This window comes from Nelumbo lutea, chromosome 5 (assembly GCF_056320005.1).
Source record: "Nelumbo lutea isolate HS-2025 chromosome 5, American lotus-T2T, whole genome shotgun sequence".
Lineage (NCBI taxonomy): Eukaryota > Viridiplantae > Streptophyta > Magnoliopsida > Proteales > Nelumbonaceae > Nelumbo > Nelumbo lutea.
In genome coordinates, this window is record NC_142688.1 from 22043433 (window position 1) to 22063661 (window position 20229).

The following is a 20229-nucleotide window of genomic DNA, read 5'->3' on the forward strand; positions in this document are numbered from 1 at the left end:
TGTTGGTAGGCTGTGGTCCGGATGTACGCGAGGTCTCTTACTTCGTCCAGTAGGTCGAGGTTGGTACGTAACTCATCTTCGTTTGTCTGATTGTTATATTCTTCTCTTTGTAGTGTAGGTATTTCGATCTCCGTCGGGATTACCGCTTTAGTGCCGTAGGTGATGTTAAAGGGGGTTTCTCCTGTGGTGGTTTTTTCCATGGTTCGGTGAGCCCATAGAACACTTGATAGCTCGTCCGCCCACAACCCTTTAGCTCAGTCTATTCGCACTTTCAGTCCATGGAGGATAGCTCTGTTCATTACTTCTGTCTGACCGTTTGCCTGCAGGTGTGCGGCCAATGTGAAGTTCTGCCGAATCCCCATATCTTGGCACCATTCCTGAAACTTGATATCCTCGAACTACTTGCCATTATCAAATATCAGTACTCGAGGTAACCCGAAGCAACATACTATGTTCTTCCAAAAGAAGTTATGTACATTTTGAGTTGTAACCGTTGCAAGAGGTTCAGCTTCTATCCACTTTATGAAGTAATCTACCGCCACCACTAGGAACTTCCTCCCACCTGTTGCTAGTGGGAATGGCCCCAGGAGGTCGATGCCTCATTGCACAAAGGGCCATGGGCTGGTGAGATACTTGAGGTCAGCGGCAGGCTGATGGTGGATATTGGCATGCTTCTGACATTTGTCGCATTTTCTAATGAGTTCAATGGCCTCTGCCTTCATCGTTGGCCAGTAGTACCCTTGTTGAAGTGCCTTTTGGGCGAGGGCTCTGCCCCCCAAGTGTCCGCCGCACAGCCCTTCATGAGTGTCACGGAGTACGAGCTCAACTTCGGCAAGTCGCAAGCAACGCAAGTAGGGGAGCGTGTAGGACCGTCGGTACATCCGTTCGTCTATTATGACATATTTGGTTGCCTGGCGCTGCACCCTCCTGGCTGCATTGCGGTCCGTAGGGAGGGTTCCATCTAGCAAGAAGCTGATGAGTGGGTCGATCCAGCTCGGCTCTGCTTCAAGGGCGGGAGCGACCTCCTCTGCCCCACCGAGAATGCTAGGCCGAGGTAAGTCCTCTATGTACACGATTCTCATGGCATTGTGACTGATGCTGGCTAACTGGGATAGGGCATCGGCCTCAGTGTTCTTTGACCTCGGGATTTGCCTGATGAAGTGTGACTAGAAGTTGAGCAGAGTCTCCTTTACTTTTGCCAAGTAGGCGATCATAGTTAGCTCACGTGCTTCGTATTCGCCTGTAACCTAGTTGACCACAAGCTGGGAATCATTCCAGATAACTATGTGTTTTTCTTTTGTCTTTTATGCTAGGTTCAGCCCGGCTATCAATGCCTCATACTCTGCCTTGTTGTTGGATGCCGCGAACTCAAAGTGTAGTGTGTATTCTAATTTTGTGCCACCTGGGCCGCGTAGGACTATTCCAGCCCCACTGCCCTGTTGGTTCGATGAGCCATCTACGTGAAAGATCCAGGGCTCCTCATCCCAATTTGTGTTTGGCCTAACTAGGAGAGATGCCATCCTGGCTATTACTTCATGGGGTTCGAACTCTATTGGCCTGGGAGCTCCGGGCTCACCTGAACTGGGGATCTCGGGCTCAACCGGCCTAGGGACTTCGAGGCTGAATGTGCACTCAGCGATGAAATCTGCTAAGGCTTGGGGCTTAATAGCAGTTTGTGGCTTATACTGAAGGTCGTACTTGCTGAGCTCGATTGCCCACTTCGTCAGCCGACCGGAAACCTCGGGCTTGAGTAAGACTTGTCTCAGAGATTTGTCAGTCAAGACGATAACAGTGTGAGCCTGGAAATATGGGCAGAGTTTCCTAGCTGCAATTATCAGTGCGTATGCCAGTTTTTCTATCTGTGGATATCTCGTCTCTACTCTCTGCAAAATTTTACTAACATAATAGATGGGTCGTTGGACCCGATCTACTTCTTTTATTAGTATCGAACTAACCACCTCGTCGCTTTCCGAGAGGTACAGTTCTAAGACCTCGCCCTCCTTGGGCCTGGTTAAGATTGGCACACTGGCAGTCTTGGGTCCATTCGAACCCTTTGCCTTTGATTGCTTTAAAGAAAGGCAGACAGCGGTCTGCCGACTTGGACATGAAGCGGTCACTCAGAGCGGTTATCCAATCGTTTAGCCTATGAACCTCTTTTACTTTTAGGGGTGGTCTCATATCTAGGATGGCCTTTATCTTGTCCGGGTTGGCCTCAATACCGTGCCAATTGACGATATACCCTAGGAACTTACCCGAGGTGACACCGAAGACACACTTGTTTGGGTTCAGTTTCATTCTAAATTGACGCAGATTTGGAAGATAGATCGTTAGTCTTGTATTAGTTCATGCAAAAACTACGTCTTGACGACCATGTCATCTACATAACATTCTATCTTTGTGCCAATTAAGGGCTGAAACAGCTTGTTCACAAGTCTTTGGAAGGTCGCCCCAGCATTCTTTAGTCCGCGGGGCATGACCTTGTAGCAGTATAGGCCGAACTCGATTACGAAGGTGGTTTTTTCCTCATCGGATTGGTCCATCCTAATTTGGTTGTAGCCTAAGTAGGCATCCAAGAAGCTTAGCAATTCATGTCCGCGTCCACTAGGCAGTCAATTCTGGGGAGGGGGAAGCAATCTTTCGGGCAAGCTCAGTTCAGGTCGGTGTAGTCGACGCACATGCACCACTTGTTGTTTGTCTTTTTTACCAGTACTGGGTTGGTTACAAAGCTCGGGTAATGAACTTCCCTTATGAAGTCTGTTGCGATGAGCTTTTCGACTGCCCTCTAGCGCTCTGGGGCTAAGTTGCGTTTCTTCTGTCTAATGGGTCTGACCACAAGGTCAGTATTAAGTTTGTGAGTTATAAGGTTGGGGTCAATGCCGGGCATATCGGCCATGGACCATGCAAAAATATCTAAATTTTGAAGTAAGAACGGATCGTAGAGGTTTCTGGATGGAAGCATCTATCTGTAGAGTCTGTGTTGGGCCTGCAATTGAAGTTGGGATCGTGACCGTTTCTTCTGTGGGCGCAGCTCATTCATCGCCTTTTTCCATAGGCCGCTCTAGTTCGAGGTCGTCGGCCACCTTGGTTTTTCCCTTCAGTGCGACAACATAACACTTGCGGGACTCAAGCTGGTCGCCCCGCGCTACCCCCACACCGAAGTCTGTAGGGAATTTCATTGCCAAGTAGTAGGTGAAGACCACTGCCCGTAGGACATGCGTGATTGGCCACCCTATTATGGCATTGTATGGGGAGGGGGTCGCGACCACCAGGAATCGAGGTTGAGTCTGACTGCACAAGGCCATGTGTCGACTTCCACAGGTACTGTTATTTTCCCGAGGGGCCTGACTTCTTCTCCGCTGAAGCCCACCAGAGGAGTGTTCACGGGTTTCAACTCGCTTCTCTACAACTGAAGCTGGTCAAACGCCGACTTGAAGATAATGTCCGTCGAGCTGCCCGAATCGACAAGTATGTGCCTGACTTCGAAGTCGCTGATCCTTAGTTTTATGACAAGCGCATCATCGTGAGGGTAGTGGACCCGTCTGTAGTGTTTGAGCTGGATCCGTAGCCGAAGTCAGGATTGCACCGTTTCCTCTATGGGTGAAGCTCGTTCCTCACCCTACTCCGTAGGTCGCTCCAACTCGAGGTCGTCGGCCGCCTTGGTCTTTCCTTTCAGGGCAGCAACATAACACTTGTGGGACTCAAGCAGGTCGCCCCGCGCTACCCCCACACCGAAGTCTGTAGGGAACTTCATTGCCAAATAGTAGGTGGAGACCACTGCCCGTAGGACATGCGTAATTGGCCACCCTATTATGGCATTGTATGGGGAGGGGGTCGCGACCACCAGGAAATCGTGGTTGAGTCTCACCGCGCAAGGCCATGTGCCGACTTCCACAAGCACTGTTATTTTCTAAGGGGTCTGAATTCCTCTTCGTTGAAACCCACTAGAGGAGTGCTCGCGGGCTTCAACTCGCTTCTTTGCAACTAAAGCTGGTCAAATGCTGACTTGAAGAAAATGTATGCCGAGCTACCTGAATCCACAAGTACGCGCCTGACTTCAAAGTCGCCGATCCTTAGTTTTATGACAAGTGCGTCATCGTGGGGGTAGTGGACACCTCGCGCGTCGTCTTCCGTAAAGAAGATTGGTTCCTCCGTCTTCGGCCTCTTTGGAGGATTTTTCTCTTCTCGGGTTGCTTCGCGAACTGACGTCCGGGCCGCCGTCGTAGTACAAATTGCTACCACCGAACCTTACACTATTACGTGGATGGTTCCCCGAACTGGCCTCTCTGCTGGAGGCTGCCTTTGCAGTGGTTCGGCTGGCCTGTTACTGGATTCGGGGGCATCCCTACCATGCTCCCCTTGCCGACCTGTCTTATTATTATTATTATTATTATTATTATTATTATTATTATTATTATTATTATTATTATTATTATTATTATTATTATTATTATTATGATTATGTTGTTGTTGTTGTTGTTGTTGTTGTTGTTGTTGTTGTTGTTGTACAAAATTTCTCAAATACCCGCAATGGATGAGTCCCTCTATCTCATCCCAGAGATTATTACACTGTTCGGTACTATGACTGTGATCTCCATGGAAACTGCAAAGTTTTTGTTTCTCTTTTTTGGGTTCCCTTTTAGGCGAGGTGGTCATTTTACGTATGGGGCATCTTTGGTCATCATCAAGATCTTGGCCTGCCTTGTGTTTAAGGGTGTGTAGTCCGTCCGAGCTACTAAGGGAGCTCAGAACGGCTGGCTTGGCTTCATCTCCCGTGCCGGGTTTTTCTTTTGTCATCTGGGTTGAAGGTCCCACCTTCACTTTTCCTTTTCTCGATCCCGCTTTCGGTCCTTTGGTTGATCTCTTCCTCTGTTCTCATGAACTTATCCACAAGCTTGAGGAATTCGGCTACGATCGCGGGCTGGCTAGCTACCTTGTGCCATTTGAACTCCTTGTGTGTTACTCCTCTCTTGGCCACAGCGAGCTACACTGCGGGGTCTAGTCGCGGTATCTACAAGCACACATCATTGAACCACTTGATGTAGCCCCGGATGGACTCTCCTTCCCTCTGGACTACTCTGAAGATGCTTTCCTTGGTTCTAGGGCACCGTTTGCTGGTAACGAAGTGTGCGGTGAAGAACTGCACGAACTGGATCCAGCTTCTTATTGACCTAGGGGCCAGGTTCTTGTACTAGGTGCAGGCCACCCTCTAAAGGTGGTGGTGAAGGCCACGCACATGCACGATTCGTTGGGGTCTAAGGACCCACCATACTTGTCTAAAGGGGAGAGTTTGAAATCTCTAGGCATGAGGACTGCAAGGAGTTCTGATAAGAGGGGGGAAGGAACTCAGAGAATAGGGGTAGCTTTTACCTCGTCCGAGCTTGTCTCTTCTTTACCTCTGAGCTCGGACAGGACACAGGTGGTAGTTCGGCGACTTTGCCGGCATCTTCGTTGCAGAGTGGGCCTCGTACTGGCACTGCTGGCCTCTTTGTTGCCGAGCTCGATGGGCCCGGAATGTTGGTAGTTCGCAGCTAGGACGCTGAATTGGTTCTCTGTGGGAGGGAGCTCAGATTTGGAGTGCCGAGGTACTAACTTGGTGGGCGAGGTTCCCGACCCGTGCGGCGAGCTACGAGGCAGGGGTGGTTTTTCTTTCCCCTCGGCCCGGGGATAAGGCTTGGCTCTTAGGGGGGTTCTGAAGTTGGGAGGCTTCTCCTCGGTGATGGCGTCCACCCTGAGGGGAGGGCTTAACCGACTTTGGAGCAGGGTGCCGAAGTGGAAGCTGTGGTTGGTTCAAAAGAGGCAATTGGGGGAACTGCTGATGATAGTGATACTGAGAGAGGTGGTGTAGTACTTGGTGCTGCTGGAACTGCTGCATTTGGGCTTGCATTGCCTGCATTAACTGCATCAGTTCGTCAAACTGGCTCTGGCTAGTTGTTAGGGGGACAATAGTTGGTTCGGAAAAGGTTGTCTTGACTGGTAGAAGAAGGGGGACATTCACGGCGGGAAGGTTCACTGGCGCCACTGTTCGTGGCACATTCAGGTTGGGGATCCCATCCACCAGAAGGGGGATGGTGAATTGTCCGATGCACACCATGGGGACTTGAAGTTGTTCCCCGGGGCCTTCATCTCCGTGCTACATCCGGCATTGCTGGAAGAAGCCATGAGTGTTGGGGTTTCTTGGAAAAAATGGGGTTATAAGAGTTTTAGAGGGAGGCTTTTAGAAGCATTTCCCATAGACGACGCCAATTGATAGTGCGCAATCTGGCTGGTCCTAGCTGTCAACGACCTTGCCTTTGACTGGAGCAACGAGTGCATGAAACAGAGGAGAAAGCGAGTAATCTCCGAGAAGAACCCGGTGATAATGCTCTGAAGCTTAAGTTAGTATTTCCTCAAAGGCAAGATAAAACCAGATGGCGCAAAGTTATCACATACCTCATTCTTGGGGTGTGGAGAGCCTTTTATAACCACTTTGCACACTCACTCCTAAGCTTATGTCAGGTCGGGTATGATTACCTATGCGCTTCTGCCAGTTTGGGTGTCATCACCTCTACTGGGGCAGAACCGCCACTGCTCTCTTTGTCGGAGCCGTCTCTGTAACTGGAGATGGCGGTGGCAGGTGGCCGTTGAAGTGCGGCTATCAAGTGTTAGATCCCAAGTCAGTCAGGTGCGTCGCCCCTGGATACGGACTCCTTCGTTTCCAGGTACGATGTGGTTGTTCAATTCATCGTCCTAGAGGCGAAGTGCTGGAGTGGTGTGTGAGGTGAGGTCTTGAGTTCGGATAGAGGTGTGGCCCAAACTACCATGAGGCAGGCCAGTTCAGGTTGTTGCTCTTTGTGTTTGTAAGGCTCGGGGTCCAAGGGAGAGCCCGGGCTCCTTGTGGGGAGTTCAGACTGCGGGTTCCTCCTTTCGGAGCTCACGCCCCGGGCGTACTGTTTTGCCAAGCTGCTACCTTTCCACGTGTTGAGTGGTTACGAGTTCGGGCCAAATCTTTCTTCATCATATCCCATCATCATCAACCTCATCGGATATACCCTCTTGTTCCATTGCAACCCCACTTAATGCTCATTCCATGATAACACAGAGCAAGAGTAGTGTTCGCAAACCAAACCCTAGGTATGCTTTGGAAGCCTCTATTGACCCCGATCTTGAACCCTCTTGCTACACTATTGCCAAGAAGATTCCCGTTGGATACTCGCCATGGAGGATGAGTACAAAGCCCTGTTACCCAATGATACCTGGGATCTTGTACCTCCACCTCCTCATAAGAACATTGTGGGAAATCGATGGATTTATAAGATTAAGAGACGTTCAGATGGGTCCATTGAAAGATACAAAGCACGATTGGTGGCTCAATGGTTTACTCATCAAGCCAGTGTTGACTTTGCTAAGACCTTTAGTCCGGTTGTTAAACCAACCACTATTCAATTAATAATATCTCTCGCAGTTCACTATGGCTGGAATCTTATACAACTTGATCTAAGCAATGCCTTCCTTCATGGATACCTCAGTGAAGAAGTTTTTATGAAACAACCAATGGGTTTCATTGATCCAACATGGCCACATTTTGTATGTCATCTTAAACGTTCCCTTTATGGTTTGATACAATCCCCACAGGCCTGGTTTACTCAATTAAGGGATCATTTTGGTTCATCTTGGTTTTCTGAAATCCCGAGCAAATAGTTCTCTATTAATGTGGCGGACTGGCACTGATGTCATATTTTTTCTTGTATATGTGGATAACTTATTGATCACTGGATCTTCTAATTCTGCCCTTACTCCACTCATCTCTTAGCTCTCTACCACTTTTGCTCTTCAAGATCTTGAGGAAGCTCATTACTTCCTGGGTTTGGAACTGCATCACAGTTCAGATGGGGTGCACCTATCCCAATGTAAATATATGCATGATCTTCTCGTCAAGACCAAGATGCATGAGGCTAAACCAATTCATACACCTATGGCGGCATCTATCAGACTTGATGTCACTCATGGTTCTCCTCTTCCAGATGCCACCAAATACCGTAGTGTGGTAGGGGCACTACAATATATTACCCTTACTCGGCCAGACATCACCTTCTTGGTTAATAAAGTTTGGTAGTTTATGAAAGAGCCCACTAATGTTCATTGGAGTGCAGTCAAGAGGATCCTCCATTATCTTAAGTCCACAATTGATCATGCCATTACTTTTTGTTCTTCTGCAGAATTGGCTCTCGAAGCTTTTTATGATGCTGACTGGGTTAGTTTCCCTATTGGTCGTCGCTCCCAAGGGGATTTCTGTGTTTACCTGGGTCGTAATCTGATTTCATGGAGCTCTCGTAAACAGTCCATGGTTTCTCGCTCCAGCACTGAATCAGAATACTGCAATCTTGCCTCCATTGCCACTGAAATTCTTTGGCTCCAAATGTTACTAACGGAGCTTGGATTGAAGCTCCCTTGCCCACCTGTCATCTGGTGCGACAATTTGAGGGCCAAGTTTCTCTCCTCCAATCCTGTCCACCATTCTCGCACCAAGCACATAGAATTGGATGTTCACTTTATACTGGAAAAAGTTGCAGCCGGCCTTCTACTGATCAATCGCATTCCTAGCCATGATCAGATTGTAGACATTTTTACCAAACCTCTACCACCAACAAGGTTTCATGACCTTATAGCCAAGCTTACCGTCTCCAAGAGACCACTAAGCTTGCGAGGGGATGTTAGAGTATCTCAATAGTTATGATAGACTCGTAACTAGGATCGTTATCTCTATTAGCTATCCTAGATAACTAATCACCTTATCTCATTACCATGTAGATTATCCTCTGATAATTTCCTGGATAAACTCTAACTTTGTAATTGTTATCTTCTGTACATAGTTATCTTCTTGTAACAAGATCTCTATTTAAATGACTCAAGAGACCAGTCAATTCTTGACTGAGTCATTCCCTTCTCATTGTGCTAGTATTGCTTTTATACCTACCCATGTCTACCCACATAACATCGCAGTCACACATGGGGAACATCTTATCCTCCTACATAGTATTATGCACAGGGAGATGTTCCCAATGTACAGAGGCAGTGTGTTGTGGGTATGTGTATAGAATTATTGCAGGTAGGAGATCCAAATTCGTGTAAATGAGTGTTTTCGACCCACCATTAACCTAGCTGATTGAATCGCTTGAATCGTCACTCAGTAAAATTCTGGGTCCGATTTAAGTAAAACCTAAAGGAAGGTAAAAAACCATTGACTTGGTCAAAATGTTCTGACCCAGATGGTTGGATTGTTGACCCGTTCAACCTGGTGACTGGGTCATGGGTTGCACATTAAATGTGTATGTAAACTTCAAGAGGCCATAACTTTGCACTCGATGCCCGATTGAGGTGATTTTTTCTTTTTTTGTTTTGGGGTAATTTTTTGAGATCTATGCATCCTAAGGCGTCTTGTCTTGCTATTTTCATACCCCCTTTTTTGCCTCAAATTGTAATTTTTATATTTTTATAAATAGAAAATTTAAAACCAAATTAAATATATAAATATAAAATAATACATATATTACATGTAGAACATAATTATACATTATTTATTGATAAAATACAAGTTTATACATATTTACACAGACAAACATATGTGTGTGTAGATATATAAATATATGTTCGAATTTTCGTATGGTTGATGTGGCATGGCTGACCCATTGGATGGTCAAACCGATGACCTCCGACCTAAAGACAAAATCAGTTTAGCCCCTGGATCGGTTTTTAAACATTGGTGTAAATTTAATTAATAAATATCTTTTAAAGAATAAAACTACCCCAGGCCCACTTGATATCATTTCATCTAGTATTAGTATGAGAAAAATACTTCTATTACATTCTACTTAATGGAATTCGGATTAGCTGAAAGCTTTAACCTGTTCAGAAACCAATGATGAGATTCCACACTGGTATTAGGATGGGGTCTTATGTATTTCGTACTGGTATGAAACCTTATTATCATTGGTTTTACAGCCCGCTGAACACCTAAAACGTTCAATTAAATTTTGCTATATTTAATATATTTAAAAAAAATGATTTTAAAGCAGGTATACATAAAGCCCACTAGACAGACTTAAGTAAGTCGGACTCGCAAGCAAAACTAAGGTTTTTGTAATATTTATATATTATTTATATTATACATATTTGTATTTGTACTATTTTCAAACTAAACCCAATACATGTTCGTAGTGTTCCGTATGAATGTGGAAACAGTTTTTGGGTAACAGATCCGGAGTGCAATTCTGCAACTTCGATCTGCATATATGGGAAGTGATAGCAAGCAACCAGCTTTGATCTTACATCTTGTATCTGCTATTTTCTATAAAATTTTTAATTGCGTGAATTATACCACTAGTTCTCCAGGGTGGGGTACTGGAGTTTAGGGGTGCCCACGGTTCGGACTGAACCATGGGCCATAATCGAACTTGTATTATTGGTTTTTGAAAAATCAGTAATTAAAATCCAATAGAAATCAATCGATTAATTGATTGACCGATTTGGTTCGTCTACGTTTTAGTTTTTAATTTTTATAATATATTATAAAAATATTTAAATATTATATTTTAAATAATAAATAATATATTTATAAATAATACATATTTACTAATTTATAATATATAAAAAATATATAATATATAATATATATAAATATATATAATATATAGAAATATATATATACTGATTGATTCAATTAATTGCCGAATTTTTTATATTGGTTAACAAAAATCGAACTGATATCTTTATTTTTTTAAAAAAACACTGAACCGACCAATTCAATTAAGTGCTTTTTTGGTTTAATTTCGATCGACCTGATTTTTCGGTTTTTTTTTTCTCGCCCCTACTGAAGTCTGTTTCTTGTTAATGCGATCCATTGTGAGGAGAGAATCCCCTTCAATTATTATACTTTCAAGCTGCTCCCAGGCTGCTGTGACTAATGCTAATTCTTTTGCCGCCGTTGCCTCCACCGCTATTGACCGCGAACCTCTCATGAAGTTTGACAATCTCCCTTCTAAACTCTAAAGTCTCTTGCCACCCAACCGATGGATGCCTCTGTTCCGTCAACTATTAATGCGTGAAGGGTCAAATTTTATCTTGAGTTGGTTATAGCGACCTGACGTGATGAACACTTTTAGTATGACTCTTTGTTGAAATGAGAGTTAAGTTGGTTTGATAGTCAAGTAGGTCTAGTGCAACCTTTTCAATTATTACAGTCTATTTTTCATTCATTCAAAATAACAAATTTTTTATACAAATATGGATGTAAATGGAGCAGATTGGATTTGATTAAGGATATATTCAAATCCGATCCAATATTGTTTATGTCGGATTTCAAATCCCATAAGTAAGTCATCAATTCAATCTAATTTATTTTCTTTAAAATTTAATAAATTATTAAAATATTAATTTAAATAAAGTAAAAAAATATAAGTATTTTTTAATTATTTTTATCATATCATATATATGTTTTATAAAATAAATAAATAATATAGCACATTTATAAAAATATAATATAAAACATATATTTATAAATAAATAAATAACACACACACATATATATATATATATATATATATATATATATATATATATATATAAAAATACATATCTGATCGGATCTTATTATCCGATCCAATGATCCAAATTCAACCAAATAGGACCGGATTTCAGATCGATCCAATTCATTTGCACCCCTAGATCCAAATAGTCCAAAATATGTATGCTATTTTTTTCTCCCCCGAACTGGGTCAATCCTCCATCCCTTTTGGATCAGAAACTTCCCCGTGGGAATTTCACCCATTAGTATAAGTGCCAAAGGAAGATTTTATTTTCAGGTTAGATTTTTAACTTTCTCACGAAGTCCTTCAGCTTAATGATATCTTTATTTTTTTTTCAGCTACGACGGTTCTTGAAATCTAACCAGATTTCCTACTCACTTTCTCTACACTATAGCAGCACATATTACAATACAAGATAGCAATGTGATTCAAGTGAAAATCCCATGCTTAAACCATCTCCCCAATCTTAGCTCATCCTCACCTTTGTTGGGTATGAGGCCATTATAGATGAACCAGGTTCTAATCCAATCTGATAAATACTTTTGACTATTTTAGGCCAGTCCAATTCAATTTCTGGACCTTTTAATCTGTCTAAATTGATTTTTATTTAAATTGGTTCCAACCCAAATTTAATACATTAACACCTATATTCTTATATTCTACTAATGGACCCCATATTGGTTCAATCCAACCCAATCCAATATTAATCCATTATGGATGGATAAGATTCAATTCAATCCAATAAACACTTTGGACCATTAAATCTGAATGGTCTTATTCAATATGTCTCATCGGACCATCCAATCTATCAAAATTGATTTTGATTTTGATCAATTCAAAAGCAGCCCAGTGACACCCATAATTGTTTGGGACCAGGAATTAATTCTTGGAGCTTCCAACACTTTATTCCATGATTTATCACATCCTCTACTCTTAGTTTGGGATCATAGTTTCCTCTTATAAATTTTGCTCAATTTGATCTGAGATTAAGTCATCACCTATATCATTTTCTCCCATAGTCCCATATCTATGTCATCATGCTGATGTAACGTTTACAACAGTTTCACCTATTTGAGTTAGATCTCCTGCCCACAAGAATCCAACCCACACCCACTACTTACTGCAGCTGTACGTTAAGAATATCTAACATTTGGGTTGGATTTTTGTGGGTAGGAGATCAAAATTATATTCCTCCCTAGCGGTCCCAATTGGAACGAACGCTTGACGTTGTTTGTCAACGTGACCCCCATTTTCTGTGGAAAACTGATGCACGAATTTAATTGCCAATCTGCCATTTTTGTTCAACTTTAACCCACCTTTCGGTCTCATTAACAAAGTACGCATCGGCATAGACGACTACGGACAAATCATTGATGATAACTGATAAGTATGCTGTACATTAATTAATTGCTATAAGCGAAAACAAAATAACGATGATGATAAGTGAATAAATGATAATCAACTATTTGTCCACCAGATTACGAAGCACCTTTTTTCCTACACCAATCCCCGATCGTGTAACATCAACACTCGAATCCGAAAAAGCTAGTAAATGATAATAATCAACAATCTGTGACTCCGGCCTGCAGCTCGGCTCTGTATAACCAGCTACGTATCCAATCACGAGTGAACACGCGCCAGAGCTGGCGTGTTCACTCGTGATTGGATACTTAGCCGGCTTACACAGCATTGCCAACAGCAGATCCCCCGAGTCTGTCTGCTGCACTCAATAGTCAAGAAACTCCTAAATAAATTAAGCCGTATCAAATTCTCTTTTCTCCATGAAAATCTGTGTTCATGGGCTTTCATGCTACGGAGTCTCCAGGCATGAAACAGCGGAACCCTTCATGGATTTTCTCTCTCCTATCTGAGAAGTTCTTTGATCCATGTCTTCTCCATGATCTGTACTCTAAGAAGAACGAGAAGAACACATTCTGCCTGGATTGTTGTATTAGCATCTGCCCTCATTGTCTCGGTCTTCACCGCTCCCATTGCTTACTTCAGGTCTCAATGCTCACCCCTCTTTTAATAATCCATATATTTTCCACCAGAATTTTTGTTTTTCCTCTGTGATTCTGAATCTAGATGATATTTCGGTCAGATTCGCCGGTATGTGTATCACGACGTCATCAGGCTCGACGATATGGAGAAACTGTTTGACTGCAGTTCTGTGCAGGTAAATCTGAGCCTTCTGGCCGGCTCAGTGGGATTTGCATTCTGTTATGAATTTTTCTGCTTTTAGAGATCATGCATTAGCTGTGAGAATTTCTGCTGGGTCTTGATAAAGATTTGATTTTGAATTGTTGATGCTGCAGTCCTACACCACGAACAGTGCGAAAGTTGTTTTCTTGCATCAGAGATCTCAATCACGCCCCGTCAAAGTTAAAGGCTCCGGTGGCTTCTGCAACACTTGCGACAGAAGCCTTCAAGAATCTTACCAGTTCTGCTCTCTATCCTGCAAGGTAACAATAACAGAGCTTAAGAGCTAAGATAAGTAAGCAAATATATCAGAAAACCGCTAATTGTTTGGACAGTTTTCCGTCGATGTTTTCCGGCGCTCTTTGTCATTTTCAGGTGGAGTATCTCGTGGACTGCGATGGATGCATCTCGGGAAATCAACACGAATGCGACTTCTTGCCATTGTCGCTGTCGGATTACGTATGCGCGGATATCGATGGAGCGAAGGCGCTGAAGCAAGGACAGATGACGCCGAATTCGGTTCTGGACACAGAGACGATGGTCTTTTACCGTACGCCCTCCGTTTCCAGCTCCAGCTGCACTAATGGCAACGTTGGGTGTTTAACGGCCGGATGTACTGCGACAACGGAAAACGTTACGAGGGAGAGAGGGTCGACCGAGATGGCGACGGCGACGGGGAGTCCTTACTACCAAAATAAGCCTCGCAATGCTGCTGCTTCGAAGCGAAAAGGAGTTGCATTTCGTAGCCCTTTCTATTAATGCGGGCAGTCTGTGTCCTTGGCTTCTTTGAATTTGATCTTGTTTTTTATGTGGTTTTCGGATTTTCATTGTTTGCCGGTGCTGAGCAGAATGAAACTATGACCAAAGAAACTACGAGCAAAGAAGTCAAATGATGCTTTTAAGTCAGGGACTGAAGAGACAAAGGGGGCAAAGTGGAAATTTTCAATTCCATATTTCCAGTTGTTGAATTCCACGATTTTTCAAATGGTAGAATGCAACACAGTGTTAGTACATATTGGGCTGGAATTAATGGGTTTTCGGGACAGTCCGTCGCAGTATACACGATTAGCGAAGTCATGAAGACGCCCGGCACCAAAGGGAATAGCCTGCTTTGGAAATGTATGAAACTGAAACTGGGGGTGGCTCGTATCTTAGTTGATTCGCTCCCTCAATGATCCATTTGGGAAAAATTGAGTGTTATTAGTGACGTGTGACATCAAAAGCCAAAAATACTGGATTTAGATTTCTTTCCCAAAAAATCGGTCCTCACATGCATTGGGAATATCTCTTATGAATAAAAACGAGCAAGTACAGAGATATTCTCCATTTGCTGTTGAAGGGCTGTGAGGTGGGCGTGATAATCAATTTTAATTTTATGAAACGAAATCTGAACTCACTAAAACTATGGGTTTAGATCAACTGCCAACTAAAGATGTCCTAAAACCCTCCCAATAAAATTTAAAAGAAATATATATGAGATAAGTAGACCACTCTACGGCAGAAATATGAAATTATAGTCTCCTCTTAGTCTATTGATAGCCCCTATAAACTGCATCCTATCCGTGGATTTGGCGTCCACGGTTGGTGTTCATCCTACTTGTATGGTAAAACTAAGATTTCTACACATAGACTGAATAATAAAATCCCTAAAATTTATATTATTGTTAATGTGGCACTTGTTTTTGTTTTAAAAAAGCAAAAGCAATTATGCTGTTGGACAAGCTCTAATCAAATAAGCACATATGATTAACACGTTGAATACACCTGTCTCATAAAATACCTCTGATATATTCTTAAAAATTTAAAAACAACTTTTAATACAACTGTCAGAATATTTAAGTATTTATTGAATGTACTTACAATGATGTGCTTACTAGAATATATAGTTGTTGGATTTTCTATATGGAAAAAAGGATCCTCCATGTTATATTTCCCATCTTCTTAATAAAACTTCTCTTCTACGAGCAAACAAAATATTTTCTCTAAAAGGAACAAATGTAGCGACAGCACAAAAATACATATTGATGAATATCAGCATATTCACAAGAAAAAAAATTCTCGTATTATGATAAATTGATAATAAAGATGTCTTAAAGATTCGGGCCCAGATTAATCAGTATTAATTATATGCCGTTTGGGATTTGCCGACAACTTTTTCCCCCTTATCTTTTCATTCTCCTAAAGTCCGTTGTTTTTGTTCTTTTGTTTTCACTTTTGTTTTTTGTTTTATGATTTTGTGAATTGTTTCTTGGATCTTCGAATCCCGAATTGAAAACAAAATGTTGTTTTATTATTATTATTATTATTATTATTATTATTATATAAAGTGAAAACGCACGTGACATGTACATTTTTCAGCCTAAAACTGTAAAACCAAAAATCAAGAGGTTGTTTGGCAAAGAAGCGTTGCACAGATTATTTGTTTCTTGAAAAATTGGGAATACCTCCGAGAATGCAAACACTGATACCAATAATAATAATAAAAAGATGTAGGCTGGTGGAGTGTTTAAAGTATTTTGACTTATTATTATAATATATTTATAATAATAACTATATAACATTTAAAAAAGAAATCAGATTTTTCAAATTTTAAGTGTCACATCACCTTGGTGATTTAGAATCACCAAGGTGATTCAAGAAACTTCAAATTGACTTGAAGAAACATCTCCTTTTCCCAATCTCCAAGAAATGGATTATCAAAATGCATTTTTTTTACTGATCACCAATTTGACGTTTTAAGAAATGGACAATCAAAATGCAGTTTTTTATTGATTCCATTTTTTTCTGATGTGGCATTGATTCTACATCAACAAAATCAAATCTCTCGTGAAATGCTTCGGTTTCAAGTACCTTCAAGCAATGTTCAAAAAATCGTTATATATCGGCCAATATATATATCATATCAGGAGTATTCCAAGGGTGTATCAAGGTTTTGACCAATACAAAAGATGGAGGAGTCTTAAATCTGCCTCCTAAACCAATTTTTAAAAAATGAAAAAGAAAGTAAAAAAAGAAAGTCCGATACACCCTTACAAGTATTAAACATTGCCCTCAAGTAGGGGACGGAAGCGGTGTAACACTAGAACTAGAGTTAGAACCAGAACTAGAGCTCTAGAAGAATGCTCACGGCTTACCGCTTCAGCGCTTGGTGTTGTTGGACGAAAGACAAGAACGTGGAACCCCATGTCTTCATGCGACTGCTGGCATCCACCCATACCATGTGGACCCTGATTGTGTTGGTTTGCTTTGCTGCATCCTGCAAGTTTATGGTCGGGTAGGGCCCCGGCCAACTCCAAACCTCATCTTGCCTTCCTGCTTTCGGCTATAGTCAGAAGCCCCATACTTTGTTCACACTAGAACGGTCCTATACACGTGGCTAGTCTAGTCACATAATATTCCATCTGATTACATTTCATCGTTTGATCTCAGCTGACTTTCACTTCTTTTAGGCTTTTATAAGAAAAAAGGAAAAGAGTTCGACTCACGATGGATCATCAACGTAAAAACTGAAGACAACCTCATTGGGAAGTACAAAGCTTTTCAGACCCTAATCCTTCACCGTGAGTAGAACCCTTCCCTATTTCACAATAGGAGAAAAAAGGTTATCCGTTTCATCTAATTTTACTTTCATGATGGATTAGATTAATGCACAGTCTTTGTTCGTTGAATGCCGATGTCTCCATTGCTTAAACACAAGGTTTAAAAAACCGATCCAGAACCAAGAACGTTCTTATCATTAGTTTCTAATTTGAATGAATAATCCATTTCAATTAAAAACTAAAAATAATAATAATAATGCCCAAAAACATGTTGAACGGCTCAAATAAGTCAATGGTTCGATCACACAAATCAACGGGCCATTAATCAAATCAATGGTTTTGGCCAATGAGCGGGTTGAGAGTAAAATGGAATCAATTTCCTAGATAATTTCTGGGTTGAATGGTCCAACCATCCATATCAACGACAGTTCAAAAACACTCTTTAAACACATAGGTAAACAGGAAAAAAAAAGTATCCTCTAAGGGAGGGAAAAAAAAAAAGAAAAGCATTCTCGGAAATAACAGAAGCTATACCCGTAAAATATTTTCACCGGTGTTTGTGTAATTTATTTATCATGGTACGACGCGACCCAGATGTTATACTGAAAACCTTCATTAATTTGTTGGCCCAAACCCCTTACCTCTTGTCATCTTGTGAATTTTAGGGCCCCAGAATGGGCTCGGCTGTGGTAAAATGTTGTTGTATATTATTGGAAAAAAGAAAAGGAATGGTTGAGATAATTAGTTGTAGTAGTGAGAACTGAGAATGATCCACAACGAATTGGGCCCATTCTTATTTCTTGCTAATTACCATGCATTATGTTTTCAGGTTGTCTTCAACCTTCATATTTGTTGTTTTCTATCAAGAAAAAACGTAATAGTTTGGGCCTGGATAGCTGAACTGACGTTGAAAAGAGGGGGAATGGGTTCCACGTATAGTGAGATAGGTATCAAACACATGAAGATGGAATCGCATACCTCTTTGGTTGCCCTGTTCTTTTCAGAAAAAAGAAAGCTTCGCCTGGGAAAACGATCTAAGTGCAATGGGTCGGTCGGTCGGTCGGTCGTCAGTGGTTATATCCAGTGGGTCTGAGGGTTGGGTCATTTAAACAAAGAAGGCTGAACAGCCAATGGCTCTTCCACGTGATAAATTGGCTTGGGGGTCCAAAATGGGCCAATTTTTAACCTAAAAAACCTGCTATAAGATCAGAATAACTCTACAAAGGATGAAGAGACACCAACTGACCACATGCATATCCTCTTCTTTTTAGGTATTACATATTACACATTATAGGGGAAGGTAGGTCCATTGAACTTATCATGGAGAGAGCCTGCAGTTATGCAAATTTGATCTCACACTGTACCTTGATAATCAGAGGGGTGTTAAGTGACCACCTCGGCCGCTGAGCCATCTGCTGACCGTATGGACTGGACCAGACAATTTTTGAAACAATTGACCCAGAAATCCGTTATGGTTCTGGATCTAATTTTGAACCCAAAAACTGTTATCCGGTTCAATTTTCGAACCATACTGTGCACGAAGCCACAAATTAGGTAACGTAATGTTGCTTCAACATCACCTAATCAATAAATAGCTGGGGCAGCCGCCCCTCTGAATCTCTGACGGTATTCAATGCACATCCCCACCGAAACATACAGGAAAAAAAATGTTGGGGTAAGCCCAACTTTCTATTGTCTACATACAGCCCAGGGCATTTGCACGCCTAACGCCTAACAACCATGTTATCACAGCCACATCTAATGGCACCTGTGCAGCTTTTGCAGCCAATGAATTAGACCTCACTTGGATAAAGCAAAATTCACAGAAACGACATCTCCACGAAATCTTTATCTGTGTTGAAAGCCCCAAGAAGAAAATCATAGATAACTAACTCTCTCTAGCTAGGTTCTTGAACCAAGACATTCAGAACTGCTGCATCGCAATTCGCACATCCAAAATACATATTTGCGTTTGTTTTGTAGCCCTCAATATCCAGCGACAAACATTATCTCGACAAAATCCACCCTCCAATACTATTGTACACGTATTTCCTTGCGAAAAATAGATTTTTTGTTGGAACCCACTAATTCATAAGGAATTTAAAGCCAAAACCTCACTGACCTTGAAAAAGCACACAATTCAAGAACAAATGGTCAATACTCGACGCAGACATTTTCACACAGTGCACTGGAACATTACTCTTAGATCATGTCTACACCAAAATAACCTCTGATCACCAACTGGCAGGAAGTTCATCAGAGTCTTTCGCAGTAAAAGATAAATTCCACGATAACAACATTCAAGTCGGTTTGTTTGCAATTATGGCTTGGTTTGGAAGTGGTACAAATATTTATATGTAGATTTGCATTTTACATGTATATGTATTGTATATTTTTGGATTTATGTTCTTCATAAATTGAACCTATATTTCATTTTGTACCGGTATAAATGTATGGAAGTGCAAATGAATTGAGTGCTGATTTTGGCTTATTTTTGTTTCAATTTTTATTTTATCCTTAGTTGGTTGTAACTTATAAGAAGTAGAACTGAAAGAAAAATGAAGTGGTTTCCACTTCATATGTTAAATAGAAGATTGGAGGAGGATTATTTGTTTAGGAATAAGGTAAGAAGCAAGATAATGGGATCCTCACTTTATAGAAGAGGATTGAGGTAGGAGTAAGGTTGTGCAAAATTTGCTTCAATATTTGGGACTTGAAATTTCTGCTGATGTGGAGCACAAACAAAGAGACAGTTAAACCGGGTTCACAAATTATAGATTCAGATTTTCACTGCGAACAAAGTAACAGATAGATCCTTTTCTATGACATTGAGGAAGAAAAGGAGAAACTTAATATTGTGATCTCCTCTTATTGTGAGGAGATTGTATAATTGAATTGCTGAACTGTTGAGTACTTGAGTATTGGCTAGA

General features: G+C 41.6%; 1 protein-coding gene across 1 annotated transcript; it reads left to right on the top strand.

Moving 5' to 3' along the window:
- The first annotated feature begins 13263 nt into the window (after nt 1-13263).
- Nucleotides 13264-14773, top strand: LOC148850934 (uncharacterized). Its single transcript, XM_088943171.1, has 4 exons — nt 13264-13565; nt 13663-13737; nt 13877-14023; nt 14136-14773. Exons 1-4 carry the CDS (start codon nt 13359-13361, stop codon nt 14517-14519), a joined length of 813 nt encoding a protein of 270 aa, XP_088799297.1. The 5' UTR covers nt 13264-13358; the 3' UTR covers nt 14520-14773.
- The last annotated feature ends 5456 nt before the right edge of the window (nt 14774-20229 follow it).